The sequence below is a fragment of the Solea solea genome, chromosome 9 (assembly GCF_958295425.1).
Source record: "Solea solea chromosome 9, fSolSol10.1, whole genome shotgun sequence".
Taxonomy (NCBI): domain Eukaryota; kingdom Metazoa; phylum Chordata; class Actinopteri; order Pleuronectiformes; family Soleidae; genus Solea; species Solea solea.
Window position 1 is genome coordinate 10,318,612 of NC_081142.1, and position 16,129 is coordinate 10,334,740.

Here is a 16,129-nt window from a genome sequence, read left to right on the forward strand (position 1 = left end):
CCCATTGAAGCCCCCCCCGCATTACCAAAGTTCAAATTATCCGATATCTCTGTTCTTTGGTTCCACATGGAACCATATAGTATGACAAAAGAAGCCGATAAATAAAAAAAAAAAAACTAAAGTAAATAAATATAAAATAAATAAAGCGGTAGAAAAAGGTATAATAATAATAATACTACCCAATACATAAAAGACTTTATAACGGAAACAAGCGATAATTCAAGTTCAACATTTGTTTAGTCAACAAATATATACTATGTACTTACTTTCAAAGTAAACAGTGTTTATTTTACAATAGTTCAGGTTACAGTTATAGCGGGCCAGAATGGAAAGACAGTAAGTATATTTACAGCCATAAAAGAACTGTACAAATCTTTAAGTGCACTTTGCGTACACTCACAGCACAGTATTATAAATATTCTTAGACATTTCAAAAGATGAGGAGGGAAATCTAGCCTGACCCGGGTTCATTTGATACTCAAATATTTTGTACCTACATTTTCATTCAGTTAATAGGATCAGAACAATTTATTTATACAAGGGCAAAGTTGCTTCAACTCCACCATGCAGCAAACAGCTCAAAGCTTCTTGAAGATGCATTTCACCTCACTGAAGAAAATTAAGCTGTTTGATACATTTAATATAAAACAATGCATAAGACCAAGTACTGCATAGTTATAGAGGAAAACTTAATTTCTTCCCACATACAATCAGTTCAGGAGGACAATCCTACAGGGTTTGCAGAAGAATTTTTAAGTAACTAATAAACCGATCATTACAATTTCTTCTGCCCACAGACAAAATATACAAGTCGTACAGCAAAGAGAAAATGGTATCAAATGTTTTTTGTCTTTTTCCTCTTTATATAATTTACAATCTACACCTTTGCAACTGTTAAAAACCCGACAGTAGAAAAAAAAAAAGAACAGAGTTTTAAGGTCACTTTAGTTCCAAACGGTAAGTGAAAATGAAGAAGCTGTCACACACCACAATGAGATTGCACAGTTTGTTTGATCAAAGCAGCTCTGACAGGGAGAGGCAAAAAAAAAAAAGCCCTCAGATACAGTCCTACGTGCTCAGTCTCATCAGCCCAATGACTCACTCTGCAAAGCCTGTGGGTTGGAGTCTGGAGTGTCAACAAACTAGGTCCTGATACAGTTTATCAATATGACAACTCAGCTGCATCTACATGCACATATGTGTGGATAAGATACAGGTAGTCTTGCTAGTGTAAATTGTTTTTAGCTCTGCAAAGATTTCCTCAGGCACGGAGAATGAGAAGGTATGAGAAAACATTGTCTACTATATTATGCTTGGATACAGAAAGATTGACAGGCAGAAAGTGAAGCATTGGTAAACTGGTCAGAGGGAAAAGCAGTTATTTAAGGATCATTTATAAAACGGTAGTATACAGCAGTTGAGAAGAGACATTCAATGAAAAAAGGTCCAAGAGGTTGCCGAGACATCAACACAGGTTGTTACAACTAACTTAAAAGAGGCACTGGAACCAAACATACCTCTGCTGTCTGGTTACATTTCGATGGCTGGTTTGAACTTGCCGATTACTGTAAAGCCAAATGTTTCACAACGTGTGGAGCACTGATCCATGCTGCAACACAACTTCATGGTTTTTAGGGGGCTTTGCTTGAGAATGTTCAGCTCCAGAAACTTGACACAGAATAATAATAATGAAGATGAAATACAAGAGTCTTCTGAGGTCACAGAAAGCCAATGGACTACAGAATAATTAAGGCTCAAATCCAGCATTTCAGTACCGTCCTATAATGGGATTCTAAAAATGTCAAGTCTACTGCCAGTCAGATGTGTCCCACTTCAATACTATATACTAAAGTGTATTTTAAGTATGTAGTGTGTTCGGAAACAGAGGAGCATACTGTTAAATGTGGAGACTTAAAGCAGCGTTTGCTTTTGTGACAAAATAATAATCAGCATAATTGAACAAGCTACCTTTGTCTGGAGTTTCCTGTTAACACTGGTATAGTGATATGCTCCAAGATACAAATTAAGTGGGACACTGTGGCCACAAAAGACAAAAAAAAAAGGAAAATCTAACAGACAATTAAATCAATTTTTACAACTTTTAAATATTAAAACAGATTCCCCGCTCTTAATCTGGTTTTGATAGAATTCTTTAAACCTACACAATATATTGCCATTCACATTTCAATTTGTGCTTTGACAACATAATTAATTTGTCTTCACACAATGTCAAAATTATCTCTTTTTTTTTTTTACAATCAATCAATTTACAATTCTCAATAGATTTTTTTCGCTGAGTAACATTTTCACACAATAAATAATATAATTAAGTCGGCAAAATGTTTTACATAATGTCTGACCTCAGTGATGCTCCGACACAGTTTGGCCTGAAAGTATTTTACAAGTGACACATTTTAATTATTTCAGTTGCCCTATAGTGCACATTCATCAGTGAATATGACATTTAAATGCTGACTCTCAAAGGGCTTTAGGGGAGTTCAGTGAAGGGTGTTCATCTTGTTACCGGAGGAACTGTGTTAGATCTTTGTGACACATTGACCCCTAAATTATAGCCAGTGCACCAATAAAACGATGCTAAACATGAAGTCAAACATTGTTTTTCTGTCCTCGACAGAGTCTGTTGCATTGACTAACAAACAGGCCGACAGCAAAAAGCCCATGTAAAACTTCACTGTGTTTAGGCAATCTTACAGTGGATTATGCAAATGACCACTTCCCAAAATGTGAAAAAAAAAAAGTAATCCCCACTGAAAGTTATCACATTAAACTCAGTCACTGTTTAATTCTAATGTGCTGGATCACAGAGTCAAAATGATGTGTCACCATCAAATCACTTACAAGCTACACTGTTTTTTGCTACTCTGTTACAATTATTGAATTCAAATGTATATCTAAGGTTCAAAAAATATATAGAAACCCTTGTTCAGAGTGGATTTCTTATTTTAGTCCTCTGTAATTTAGCAGCATTAACAGACTTTAAATGCAAACAATGGCAGAGTCCATTCTATCAAAATATCTGCTCATTCTCCAGCTGGCATTTACAAAAGGACCAGTCCAAGATGAGGTGAGAAAGGAGAGGAGATGCGGTTAAAGTTTAAGGATTGCTCAAGAGAAGCATTTTGTGTGGAAAACAAATTGGATCTATTAAAGCGGATGAATGTCACAGAAATAGGGAGCTATTGCGCTAAGAGGTAACGCTGGGGTCGAAGGCATCTGAGGGTTGCTGTTGGCACATCAGCTGGTAGAAGACCGAGCAGCAGTAGCTTGGCTGGAGCACACTGGGGTGAGGACAAACTGGGATTGAGCTAGAAGTTGTAGTTTGAAATCTAAGCAGGAAAGCTGTCAAGAGAGGGCATCTCTTTTGGCTCTCTTGTCACAGATTAGTGTCAGCACGTTTGCTGTGTCCTTAAGCAATGCATCGAAGATGCTGTCCGCCAGCTGCATCTTGACAAACAGCTCGTCTTCGTCATAGTTGACCCACTGGGCCTCTTCCTCATGGAGTTCCTGAACCTGAGGCAAACAAGTTTCACCTTTATAACAGTTGCAAAAAGCGTTTGTTCTTAACACTGTGGTAAACAAAGTGGAAAATATGAGGAATTTCAATTTTATGCAAATTCGACCCAGATTTTTAGTTTCAGGGCTTTTCTGCGATGAACTTCTCTAATTCCCCTTTCTCCTGACAGCATTTTGAAATTGATTTCCCAAGATTAATCAACTTCATATACAAAACTTTGAAGTATACATATTCCTAAATGTAACTGTTCTCAAAGTGTTTAATCATTCTAATAAGAATTATTCCATCCAGGTGATTGTTGGAAAACAGAGGAAAGAAAGAACCAACAATTAAATGTTAGGACCTACCAATATCTGATCGACTCTGTCCCGTTTCTTTCTGCCAAATTTAAGCATCTTCTGCCAGTCAGTCTTTTGGCTGTCGTCCTTTGTCAGACTATATAATTTCAGAACTTCTGATGTGATGAATGCCTGTGAAGCAATGATACAAAACAACATTTGCCAGTCGTGTAAACTACATAAAGAATGCAAAGACCTGTAAACTGCACCCACAAAACATACATATATGTACACATTCACCGCATCTTGTTTAGCTCAGTGACAGCAGCAGAGACAAAGCTGTTTTGTCCTGAACCTCAACATAGAAAATCTCTGTCCAGAGGGAAGAACTTAAAAGTGTCTGTGTTTACTGGTGACGATTGTCCTAGATAATCTGCACACACCTGTTGTTGGTGCAAATTATTTATTTATTTTTATTACAGACCAAGTGGCATTTCAGGCCAATAGCCTTCTTCGGACTGAAGAAACGCAACGTCATCTGGTCTGTAATAAAAAAAAAGTCCTGGAATACTGTACCTGGATTTTGGTGATGTCTCCTGGTGTCTTTACTCTGTGGAAGGAGGAATTGACTCGTCGCGCTTTGACCCACTGAGGCTGATAAGCATTCGGGTCCTCAGCATAAATCTCCTGAAGCATCTCCCATGTCAGGTCATAGACACCCTGAGGGACAACAAAGATTGATAAGATACAAGAGCTAAAACATTTCCTATAAATCAGTGATTCCCAAATTTTTAACAGACCAGTAACCCTTCAAATATTTGACCTCCAGCCATGTACCCACTACTCCTGCGCACTTGAAAGAAAATTGCGTTTGTCTGTAAGCCTACAATTACTTAGAGGTCTAGAGAAAAAATAATAATGGGAACTTGTCCGTCATTCAGACCCAGTAGACTATAGCTTGCCAAATGGCAGCCGGTGGGCCAGATCTGGCCGTGGCACACATCAACCCCTCAATCCTTTAGGTCTTTTTTGCAAAACGCTGTTGTTTTGGTATTTGCAATTGTGGCTTTACTTTATGTCCATGTAGTGGAGCAATGCTCAGGTCTAGTTATGTGCAACATACACTTACACACCGGGGAGTTTCCCTGATTAGAGTAATGAAGGTTTCATCAGCAAAAGAGGAAGTGTGTGTATGTGTGAAAGGATGTTTATTTTTTTAGTGCTTGCAGAGGTGAACACTTGTTTATCTTCATGCTTAACTAAGTGTGAATCTGGCAGCCTTAGTCTTAATGTTACTGAAGCACAATTAAGGGGGCAAAACATGTCTTCCTGTACTTCCAAAATGAGTTTTATAATTTACCTGCATTGTAGATGCAGGTAAATCTATGGTTGCATTTATTATAAAGACCTTTTTTTTGTGTGTTTTCAGATTGTTTTTTCACCTTCTTGTAGCTGCAAATGGAGAGGTCTTCCTGGTCCTGGCTGCTGGATTCTTTACCCAGATACTCTTGAGAGGGTTTGGGTTTCAGCATTTCTGCAAGGGTCACTGGTCCCTCCTTCCCTAGGCCACAACTCTCCCAAATCTCCTGAGTGGCAGCATGGACCATCTTCTCCACCTCTGCAGCTGAGTGGGGTACCACCATGGCAGGCAGCTCAGGTAGTTTGGGAGGCATGGGAAGAGGTAGCTCAGGTCTTGGTGGAGACTTTACTTGTTGTTCTCCACTGGGTGATGAGACCAGCCCCCCCATGTGAGCTCCGAGTGATGAGCCGGAAGTCCCCAGGCCTCCTAGTCTTAGTTCTTCCTCTTCCACTCTCTGTTTCAGTCTCTGCTGTTGTTTATGTGAGCTGAGGCCAAAGTCTTCATCAAACCAGTCCTGATCGTCACCTAGGTCATCCAGCAGTTCACGACTAAGTTCCAGCTCTGCCAGTCTCTTGGCTAGTTCCTCTTGACCGCTGGCCCCCAATACTGGACTCTCCTGGTATGAAGGGGGACAAAAAATTAATCCAACTGTTATTTTAAAACTTAGATTGTCTTAAACATCTGACTTAAGACAGAAAAGGAGTATTCTTTCTTACTGAGGTTTCACACACAAAATGTTTCAGCAAAGAGCAACACAGTCCAAAGTGTGTCAACAGACAAAGATGGACTTTGGCCAAAAACAAGGGTCACAATCCAGGTGAAGTCAACAAGCACTGTTTGTCAGTAATCTGATTATCAAAATCCCTGGAATTGATCACATTGCAATCCAGTAACATCTCAATATATTTGACTGACATTTGTATTCATAGCAAAATTACCAAACACAATGAAACAGAATATTTGTTTTTTTTCATGGCAAATCCATTAACATGTTACTCAAGTATAATTAATATACACTCACCGGTCGGTTACACAGCTCTGGCGAAGACAGCTCCTCTTTTTCTACAGGTGAGAAGAAAGGTAGACCATCTTTTTGCTCCACAAAAGAGATCCTCTCCTCTTCCTCCTCTACATTTGTACAGAACAGTTCTCTGTTCTTCTGGTTGTCAGCGCTTATCCTCTGCTCTTTAGCCCTTTTGATTTCTGCAAACTGCTTCACAGTGTCTATAACAAAGTTGTTAAAGAGCTTGTCGGTATATGTGTCCAGTACATCTGTGTCCTTCTCTTTTTCCGTTAGATCCCCAATATCTGTGTTATCAGAGGGAATATACTGGTGTTTTAAGTCTACATCTTCACTCTCAACAAGCATTGTAATCTGCTTCTGACTCTGTTTCCCTAGGTCAATCTTGTCCACATCAGAGATGACAAGAGTTGTTGGTGCATTGTCAAAATCCATTATGTCCTGACTGTTGCCATTAGATATTTGATGCTTTGATTCTTTGTCGTGCTGTAAATGGAGATGGGATGCAGCCTTAAGGCCTGGGGGCTGGTTCTTGTGAGGAGAATCAACTGTCATGTTGTTGTCTCCAAATCCAAAGCTCCTCTGTTCATTTTCACTCTTGAGATTACCCCGATTTTGATTGCTTTTGTCCTTATCTGTTTTACATTTATCCTCACCTTTGTCTGACAGACCATCAAAGAATGAGTCCTCGTCTTCTGTGGTGTCTGTGTAGACCTCAAAGTTTTCTGGAAGGCGTGAGATTTTGTCTGGAGGGGCAAATATACCGTGGCACTCCTCACACTCAAAGTACACCACTCCATCATAAGTGCCATTGTTACTGCCTTCAGACTTATCTAACTCCACACCAGCCCAGAAGCCATTGGCAAAGCTGGTAGGTCCTTTGAATCTCAGGGTGCCAGGCTGAACACTCCCTACGAGAACTCGATCTCCAATGTTAAAACTTGGCATTCCATCTATAACAGGAGATTGTAAAGGAGACATAGGTGGTGAGTGGCTGGAATTAATGCTGTTTGTGTCATGTTTGAAGTCTTCTGTGTGCTTTTGGAGATCAAGCAGTCTTCCAGATTGGTGGCTAGGTTCACTTGTGACAGAATGGTGATTCAGATCCTCAGCTATTTCCTCATCTAAATCTTGATCTTGGCTGTCATATGGCATGGCTCTGCTAGTGGAGTCCTCTCTTGAACCCTTCATTTCAGTTGAGGTTACAGACTCAGCTTTGGAGCTATGATGTGGCTCCCTAGGTAAAGAATCCCCTGCCGACTTTAAATTGCCATGATGGTCATCTGCCATGGTAGAGGAGGCTTCAGCACCCTTAATGGGTGCCTCTTTCTTTGAAGAAATGGCACCTGAGTCAGGAAAGCAAGAGGACACACTTGAAACAGAGCTGTAGCTTGGATGTGTTAAGGTTTTGTGGTCCACTTGAGTTGAAAGAGATTTAGTGGTAGGTTTTAAAACATCTTCTGCTTCAGATGGAGATAATAGATGCTTTTCACTCCCTGAAGAAGGAACTGTAGATTGTTTTTCCTGGGAGTCGGGGCTTTCTTCTTTTTCTAATGTGAGGAGACATTCAGAGTGTTGGTCTTCCAACCCGGAGTTTACTTCCTTCTCCAGCTCTTCCTGAATTTCAGATGTTTGGTCAGACCCATTGTTGTCATCCCCAGACTTGGTTATGTTGTGTTCCTTGGAGGAAGGTCTTAAAGGATCCACAGTGGACTGGCGACTCCTCAGCCCCGAGGCTGGACACTCTGGGCTCCCACATACTGGAGTTGGAGTGACAGTTGGTGGATCTTCATCAGATAATTCAGGCAATGAGATGGCTCTACCATGATCAACTTCAAAATGTAAATCTGAAAACGTTTCAGAAAAGGGTGACATTATTAATAACAATTAATGATAACTTTTATCTCCAAATAAATGCTAATTAACTTGAAAATGTGTATTTTCCACAGAGAGAAAATGCATTGTAAATCTATTTACACAGCTGCCTTTGATCTGTGCACATGCTTGACTATTACAAAAAGCTGTGTACAAGGATAAATATCCTCAACCAGCCAAACAAATTGAAACTCATTTTTTTTTACTTAGCCAAGAAATGTGGGAGGGGATACCGACTGATATCCTGGTTATGAAGCATATGAATCACTTACTGTGGTCTAATGAAGCATCAATGTTTATCCATTCATGCTCAGAAATGTGGCTCTTTTCAGACCTAAGAAAGAATATTTAAATTACATTAAATAATAAGAAACACAAACAGCAGGTAACTGTGATTTGCAGCTGATTTTGGTACCTGTGATCGAGTAATTCAAGACCGGGCTGTTCTGTGCCTAATTTGGACTCTTGGGTCTCAAAGTTTGTATCGGGTGTCGAATCTGGTCCCTTGTCCAATTCTGCCTTGGTTTTTTCAATGAAGTTGTTACAAGTCTAAAAACAAAAGAGGAAGAAAAGTAAAAATATCATACTTATATGAACAAATAAACCAAAACAACAATTTAGTTTAAATATTTAAAATAACCCAGCCACCTAGAAGCCTCAACACTCATTTACCTCAAGCTGCTTCAGCAGGCTGGCCTCTTTTGCCTTCAGGCGCTCCTTGTGCCTCTTCTTCTGCTCTTTTTTCAACTGGTGGGCCATAACCTTTCGTTTTCTGAGTTCTTCCTTCAAGGCTTTGATACGACTCTCTATGTCACTCTGGTCTGAAATGGGTTCTGAAATACAATTTCAATAAATCACTATTAGAATGTGAAACTAGTGCCAGACCTCTGATTAGCAACAAGCAATCCAAGATTGTACCAACTCGAACACAGACCAGCACAGTACTTTGAGGATTACTGTACATTTCCTTTACCAAGAATGTGTAAAATGTATTACTGTGCATGTTGTTTTGGCTTTTTCACAATGAACAAACAGTGTTACAAAGATTAAAGGTTTAAACAGGAACCTTAGGATGAATAAAACACCCAACTACAAAACTAGCTTAGCAAAACCGTTGTAGCTAATGTGATAACTAAGTGCAATGATAAGTGTTCATTCATCCAATCACACAGCTAAGCAGTATCAGGAAAGTGCTGGCATAATGCATTCCTGGCAGCATCACATATCTGACCTCATGGTGCTAGCAATACAGCTGCATTATATCCCACTCTCTCTAGTCTTCTCTATGAACAAACACCAAATATCATGAACTTGTTTACAATGGTCATTTTGTGTGTCATTGGTTTACTCACCAGTCTGTGAGGCCATGAGGGAGTCTGTTGGCGGAATGCGGGCTTGGATGAGAGTCCGAGAGGATGAGTGAAGCGGAATCTTGATTTTACTGCTGCCATCTGAAGGAGAGGTAGCAGAGCTGGGGCTGCCTTCTTTTAATACTGAAGACTGGACAGAGTAAATAGGAGAAGCAGTCGAAGAGAAGGGAACATTACTTCAGGATAGGACAACACAGTCAGGTGGATATAAAGAGATATGTCTGGATTGATTTTTGAAATGCCCAATGAACTAATGAATGTGTAGTTATACCCTTGTATGTCTCTTACATAACAGAGTTGTGCTTTTCAATAGTTCAATAAACTTAAAAACTCAGCTACCATCAATAGGACAGAACTTAGACTAAAGGGGACATGATCAAATACATACCTGTCTGCTTGGTGACAGTGAAGATGAAGTAAAATCTTGGCTGTAATTTGCAGGGCTGCTCTTGACAGGGACTGACACAGGTTTTAATAAGGAGAAGCTTCCTGGTTGCTGAGACCCCGATTCCTCTGTGTGTATACTGGACTCTGTTGTCACTGAGGAACTGTCATACTCACTTGAATACTCTAAGAATTAAACACACAAATAATTTTTGTCAATAAAGATTTTGACATCATTTCCCAAACTAGTAACCAGAAGGTATGCACACCAGTATGTGTTGTAGATAAGATTTCCTTATTTTCTAACTTTAAAAAGCTTGATTAATTTGAAAAATTAAAGAATCGGATTTCTTCACCTTTCTCACAGTCATTTTTGTGCTCTGAGGATTGATGAAGTCTGGGGCTCAGATCAGGGATCTCATTATTCTGACTGTGTGGCATATCATGATCCTTATCCTGAGGCATCCTCCTATCCCAGGCAGCCAGGGCCTCTTTCTCCATCCTACGGACCTCAGCCTCCTCCTGGTCCAGTCGCTGCTTCCACAGTAGCAGCTCCTCGGCATGACGACGCCTCTGCATGAGCTGCTGCTCCCGCTTGGTCAGAAACCTGGGGAAAGGATGGTAAGGTTGAAGAGGAAAAAAGAATGGAGATAGAAAAGGAGTAGAGGAGATTGTAGATGATGAGCAAAGATGATGACAAAAATGGAGGGAAAATTGAAAGTGAGAGAGATAAGGTGGCAGTGTTGAGAGAGAAGTAGACATTAAGCATTAAGTAGTTAACATGTCCAACTCAAGCAAACCCAAGTCACCTTGACAACCAATTTTCACTGCAAACTCACCTCAAACATCTGAACAACATTCGGAAGTAAAAACACACATACACGCCTGAAACATGCTTGGAATTATCCAAAATCCAAATATTACACTGAAGTGTAAATTCACCCATCAAAAAATGAAGAGAAAAAGGATGACATGACATTCAGGAGAAAAGAAGGAAAACAATAGCAAAAAAAACAAAAAAAAAAAAAAAATCAGATTCATGCATTAGTCTGGAGCCCAGAATTAAATGTTGACAGACTGCTCACACACACACAGGCAAACACACATGTTGGCTTTCCATTTACTATACTCTTTTTTAAATTAATACTGATAATGAATAAACATGTGATCTATTGCCATGCACAGGCAAAATACTTTGTAATTCTAACATTACTTACACTGGGTGACTTTATGTAAATATCTCTGCAGATGCCTATCAAAACAAAGTGCTGTCAGGTGTAGCTGCTGTGTAACGGGGTCTCCCACAGCTATGGGTGCCATTACAGTGCAGTATTATTTAGCCTTAATCAAATAAAGAGAGATTTTTCCTGACCTAATGTAAACTGATGACAGGCTGGATACTGAAGAAGCAGACTGGGAGTTCTTTTAGTACATTCCCAAACTATATTAAGGCCAATGGCCATCTGTACTTATTATCCCATCCTATGCAACAGCTACCTAATAAAGAGGGCTAGTTAAGATTTAGAGGGCTCATTAAATAGATAGACCACAGTATCTCTGGTCTGTTCTTTGCAAAAGTCAGTTACTTCAAAGGCATAGTGTGGTTTGATCTGAAAACTCAAATATCAATCACCGGTATGAAGCAGACCAGCAAGCAGCCTCAATGGAAGAGTGAAGATGCACTGCAGCATATTAATCATTCATTCCAAGAGTCAGGAAATAAAGAGGCACAAGTTAAACAAAACACTACCGAGTTAATTCAAATCCCAGCTTCAAGCTTTAAGTTTCTTTTAAAACAAGGAAAGCTTCTATTACATAAACACAACCTTTGACCTTCTTTCTGGTTTCCAATTATTTTGATTTGTTCTTGATTTAAACTTACCCACTGTGTTTTAATTTCTACAGTGGAGAGATTGCTTTATTTACCTCATTAGTACCTTACTTGGTAGTTTTGTTTTACTTAAAGTGAAGTTGTCAAAAGTTGAGCTCATTAATGCAGCTTTCCTTGGGCACCTTCCAAGCTTTTAGTCAAAGTCCTTGCCCCACAAATTCCATCATGGAATTTAAAACTTCTTAAAACCTTGCAGAAAACCAAAACCAATCAACACATCCAATCACTCGTAATTCACCATCCCACCCACACAGGGACCCCGTGCCAGTGGATGAACACAAGCATGTTCCATGGGGTGGGAGGTGCAGCAGGGCAGAGCTAGGTGGAGGTGCTAGGGAAAGAGGTAGAGATCACTGTACAGTACCTGACCAACTGGTTGTAGATAAAGAGCTGGAATTTAGGGTGGAGGTTGGGAAGACAGACACTTAAGGAGGCCCAGTGGTGGGCATTGAACACAGAGAGGAAGTAGTGGACAGGAGAGCAGTGTCTATAACATGTAGGCACGCAACAAACAAAGTCAAAAAAGAGTCACACAGACATGGGTGTGAACATGTGCAACACACACACACATTAGACAAATAAAACACATAACAATAAAGAGAGAAAAGACAGGTAAAGAGAGGGAGAGAAAGAAGAGCAATATGAGCAAATGTGGTTTTACGGATGCTATGCGCCTGTCAGACTTCTGATAGGGACTTATGAGTGTACTGTATATTTTAAAGGGAATAAACATTATACTAGCATTTGGACGTAAAGTATGGGGTATAGGGTGATCACTGCTGAACCTTCTTAAGGAGTCTTATATGGCAAAATACCCAGTCATTCTTAAAAATAATAAAGTGTGAGGTAGCAGTTAGCCTTTGATTACATTTTTGTTAGTGCGTTACACTGAGCTGCTTATGCTGCGTATCCATCATGGCACGGTTCGGTACAGTATGGTACGTTTGGTAGGTTAAAGCCCTAGGCCAGGCATGCATTTTGACTAAAAACAGAACCTTTACTTGGTAGGCAGGTGTGGACACGTAGTGCGACGTTCAATATAAAAAATGGGGCCAGTTACTTTGGTAATATTCCTAATGGAAACGCAAAAAACATGTACCATACTGTACCGAACTGAACCATTTTACACAGTGGAAACACACAGCAATACAACAGTGGTGATGGAAAATGATTAGAGGGAAGGGCACTTGATAGTTTATTGAAGGATCATGCAAGCATTATTCTTTAATGAATAATGATCAGACACAATTATACGGAATGCTGTAATGTTGCTAAATGCTCTTGCTCAATGTTGTTGAGTTGTAGTGATTTCAAATCCCATAATTTATAAATATTAATAGAGGGGAACACAAATTGTTTTCACATCTAGACCTAGAAAATTGCTGAAGCGTTGCCATGGTATTGGTAATTAGTCCGTGATTCATAGCTCACTTATAAATCCTAAACCCCAGAACAATTAAACTACTTGTTTTCAGTGACTCGGTCACATCGGCTCGAACATCTCCTGACCGGAGCCGTTAGCCAAGTATGAAACCTTGGGAAACCTACAGGATCTCAGGCACATTTAGTAACTGGTCAAGAAAGAAGATGCAACAAAACTCATACCAAGCACAACTTGTGTTTGCCATGCCTATTTAGACTACATAGATAGTGTTATTGCAAACATTTATTTGTGCACCTCATAACCATTCGTGCAGATCCTCCAATCAAGTACTGTTATGGGTTTAAAATGTTAGAGGGGAGTAGTGAGGGAGTGTGGACGCTTGTCTAGTCATGTGAGAGTAAAACATGGAGCATGCTTATTTGCTCATCCACACATTCACACATTTACAGCACGTACAACAAAGCAAATTAAGTTGGCATGCACTCATTATTAGTTAGCTGTTAGTTGTTACAGTTAAATAAAGGAGACCTTTGTACGGGTCTCTTTGTTCCTGCTGATTTAATGAATTTCTGAATAACCATGGCCTGGATGAAGGAGAACCTACACAGATACCTTCCTATAGGATTTGATTATGGTAGACTTAATTTTAAAAGCCACTGTTGCAAATAGCACAGTGCATAACGAACTGACTGAGACTCCTTTATTCAATCTAATTTCAACCCTGTATATGCAAATACGATTAGCCAAGTGTGTACTGTGCATCTGTGTTCTTGAAGAAAACTGGGGGAAATGACATACTCTTTTCAAAGATGTTTAGCCTATGACTGGGATCATGGGCTAAAAATAAAATCACAAAAAAAAAAAAAAAAAGAAGCAGTAAACCCGATTGAAAACTATTGTTTTCATAATAATGAAAGGAGCATAACACAAAGGAAATGAATGGCAGCAAGACATAACCACAGTAAGTGCTATTAAAAACAGATGGAAAAGCATGACTTGACTGATTAAAAATTGTCAACCACTAAATGAACAAAATGAAAGTCTTTACTTCTCATCCATTTGAGTGCGCATCTTCTTCAGCTTTTGCATGATGCTGCTTGTCTCACTTCCAGAGATAGAAAGTGAGGGAGAAGGGCTGCGGTCATCATCAGCATGCCTTATGTTGGGGGAGACAGGCTCCGACACTGGTGTTTCTGACACAGGAGTCTCCTAGATGATAGATAAATGGACACACCAACAAGCCAATAATTAGTAAAAGAAAAATGAAAAGTCACAGGATGAACATGGCAGCAACTTCTACATAAATTCTAAGTTTTTTTTTTACTTAATTTAAATCTGATTCAGATACTCATCTGTATAGTCTGTGAATGTGGTTAGTGACTACAGTACTTACAGGTGGTGGTTCACCCCCCGCACTTTTGAGTCGTTCCTTAAGTCTAAGTGTAGAGTTTCTCATCCGCTCAATCTCCTCCTGTTGTTTCAGCAACAGCTGTCTTTCCTTCCTAGCTGCTTTGTTGGCCTCCTGAAGTCTCTTGATCTCAGCCTGGGATCATGCGAAGGTTTGTTATTTTATTTTGGAAAATAGCAAAACAACAAAACTCCACTATGCTTACGGCTGTTAGATTTCTACACCCAAATATCTACCTGCTCCTGCTGTAATTTCATCAGAAGGCCTCTCTGCTTCTTCCTGATTGGTGGCATTTTGTCGTCCTCTCCCTTGTCCCTTAGTCTCTTTTTATGGTGCTCCAACCAGGCCAGCTCAGTTCTCGTCTTCTCTTTGACAGCCTTCTGGCGAAGACGCAACAGAGAGCTCTGGTGCTGCAGTCGGACTTCCTCGTCCTTCATATATTGACGCACCATGTCCATGGTGAACTGAGAAAAGCTGTCCTGTCCACCAGAGAAGGACATGTTTGCATCTAGAGGCTGCAGGAGACAATGGTGGAAATGTTAACTTCTGATGCGAGTGTTGATTAAAAGAGAAAACATTCAGAAAGGAGTAGGAAACAAATTTTGCATTAGAGGAAAGAAATCAGACTGTAATACTGATCAGATGTCACTTTCTCACCTTCAAGATACTGTGTGCCCCTGTAATCAATGCTGTGTTGTAACTAGAACCATCATCCTCTGATCCCTCACGATGGTGGGACTTTTTCTCTATTGTTCCACGGCGGTGTGCCTCAGATGGCAGCAGAGAGCGGAATGATCGCTCCTCTATCTCATCCTCTGTCATGGACTCATCAAACTTCAGAGAGTACTCTGTTGCCACTGATGTAGTGTCTCCTGGGGAATCAGAAAGAAAACAGCAAGCTGAGTGAACACAGCAAGAAATGTCATGTTGGTCAAACTAAATAAAAGCGGTGCAAATACACATGAAGAAAAGCGAATGCTTCTCATCTATCACCTTTCTCATCCACTACGGATGCGATGCTGTCACTGCAGAGGGAGTCATTTGCCGCTGTAGGAACTTCTTCCTCTATGGAGCTGCTGTCTGCTTCCCTCCCTGTCTTCCCCTCAGCTCCCCCCTTTCTCTTAATTCCCTCGCCTGGTTCTTTCTTTGTTTGTACTCTGTGGTTTGAGGATGCATTTGACGAGCTCTTGTGACTGCTAGAGTTTACTTCACTGAGAAAAGAAAAAAACAAATTATCTCTTTAGTTTCTCTTCCACCAAAATGTAAACAATGAAAAGTGTTCTATGAGAGGGCTGACTGGTACCTGAGATTGGGCCTTCTAAAGGACAGAGAGTCGGAGTGACTGAGGCTATTCACAGAAGACGGGGGTTCATCTGACCTGGTCCTTCTGCTTGACACTTCATCCTGGAAGCTGTACAGCACACAAAAGATGCGATTCATTACGAGTCATGACAGGATTGCTTGAAGGAGCCAGTGTCATCCACAAAATAGTTTTGTGATTTGGTGCACTTCAACTGTGCATTTAAACTGTGACTAACATAAACATGCAACACAACTGATGCCCAGTGTTAAAAGCTCTTACAAAGGATTAAGAGTATGTATTGCTCTTACAAACATGGTTTC

At 40.1% G+C, this 16,129-nt stretch overlaps 1 protein-coding gene across 2 annotated transcripts in view; it reads right to left on the reverse strand.

Moving 5' to 3' along the window:
* Positions 1-262: 262 nt before the first annotated feature.
* Positions 263-16,129, reverse strand: part of cep350 (centrosomal protein 350) — a 33,221-nt gene continuing 17,354 nt past the window's right edge. Inside the window, exons 21-38 of one of the 2 annotated variants that reach the window (XM_058639386.1) lie at positions 15,810-15,917; positions 15,500-15,717; positions 15,164-15,378; positions 14,743-15,021; positions 14,492-14,641; positions 14,147-14,307; positions 12,079-12,201; positions 10,180-10,430; positions 9,828-10,009; positions 9,422-9,569; positions 8,742-8,902; positions 8,485-8,618; positions 8,342-8,403; positions 6,195-8,041; positions 5,256-5,789; positions 4,390-4,533; positions 3,883-4,005; positions 263-3,531 (exon numbers count right to left, since the gene is read on the reverse strand). In XM_058639386.1, coding sequence (XP_058495369.1) covers positions 3,364-3,531; positions 3,883-4,005; positions 4,390-4,533; positions 5,256-5,789; positions 6,195-8,041; positions 8,342-8,403; positions 8,485-8,618; positions 8,742-8,902; positions 9,422-9,569; positions 9,828-10,009; positions 10,180-10,430; positions 12,079-12,201; positions 14,147-14,307; positions 14,492-14,641; positions 14,743-15,021; positions 15,164-15,378; positions 15,500-15,717; positions 15,810-15,917 — 5,008 coding nt within the window. In that variant the 3' untranslated portion in view covers positions 263-3,363. The remainder of the gene's footprint in view (positions 3,532-3,882; positions 4,006-4,389; positions 4,534-5,255; positions 5,790-6,194; positions 8,042-8,341; positions 8,404-8,484; positions 8,619-8,741; positions 8,903-9,421; positions 9,570-9,827; positions 10,010-10,179; positions 10,431-12,078; positions 12,202-14,146; positions 14,308-14,491; positions 14,642-14,742; positions 15,022-15,163; positions 15,379-15,499; positions 15,718-15,809; positions 15,918-16,129) is intronic. The other variant, XM_058639388.1, reaches the window with a different exon arrangement.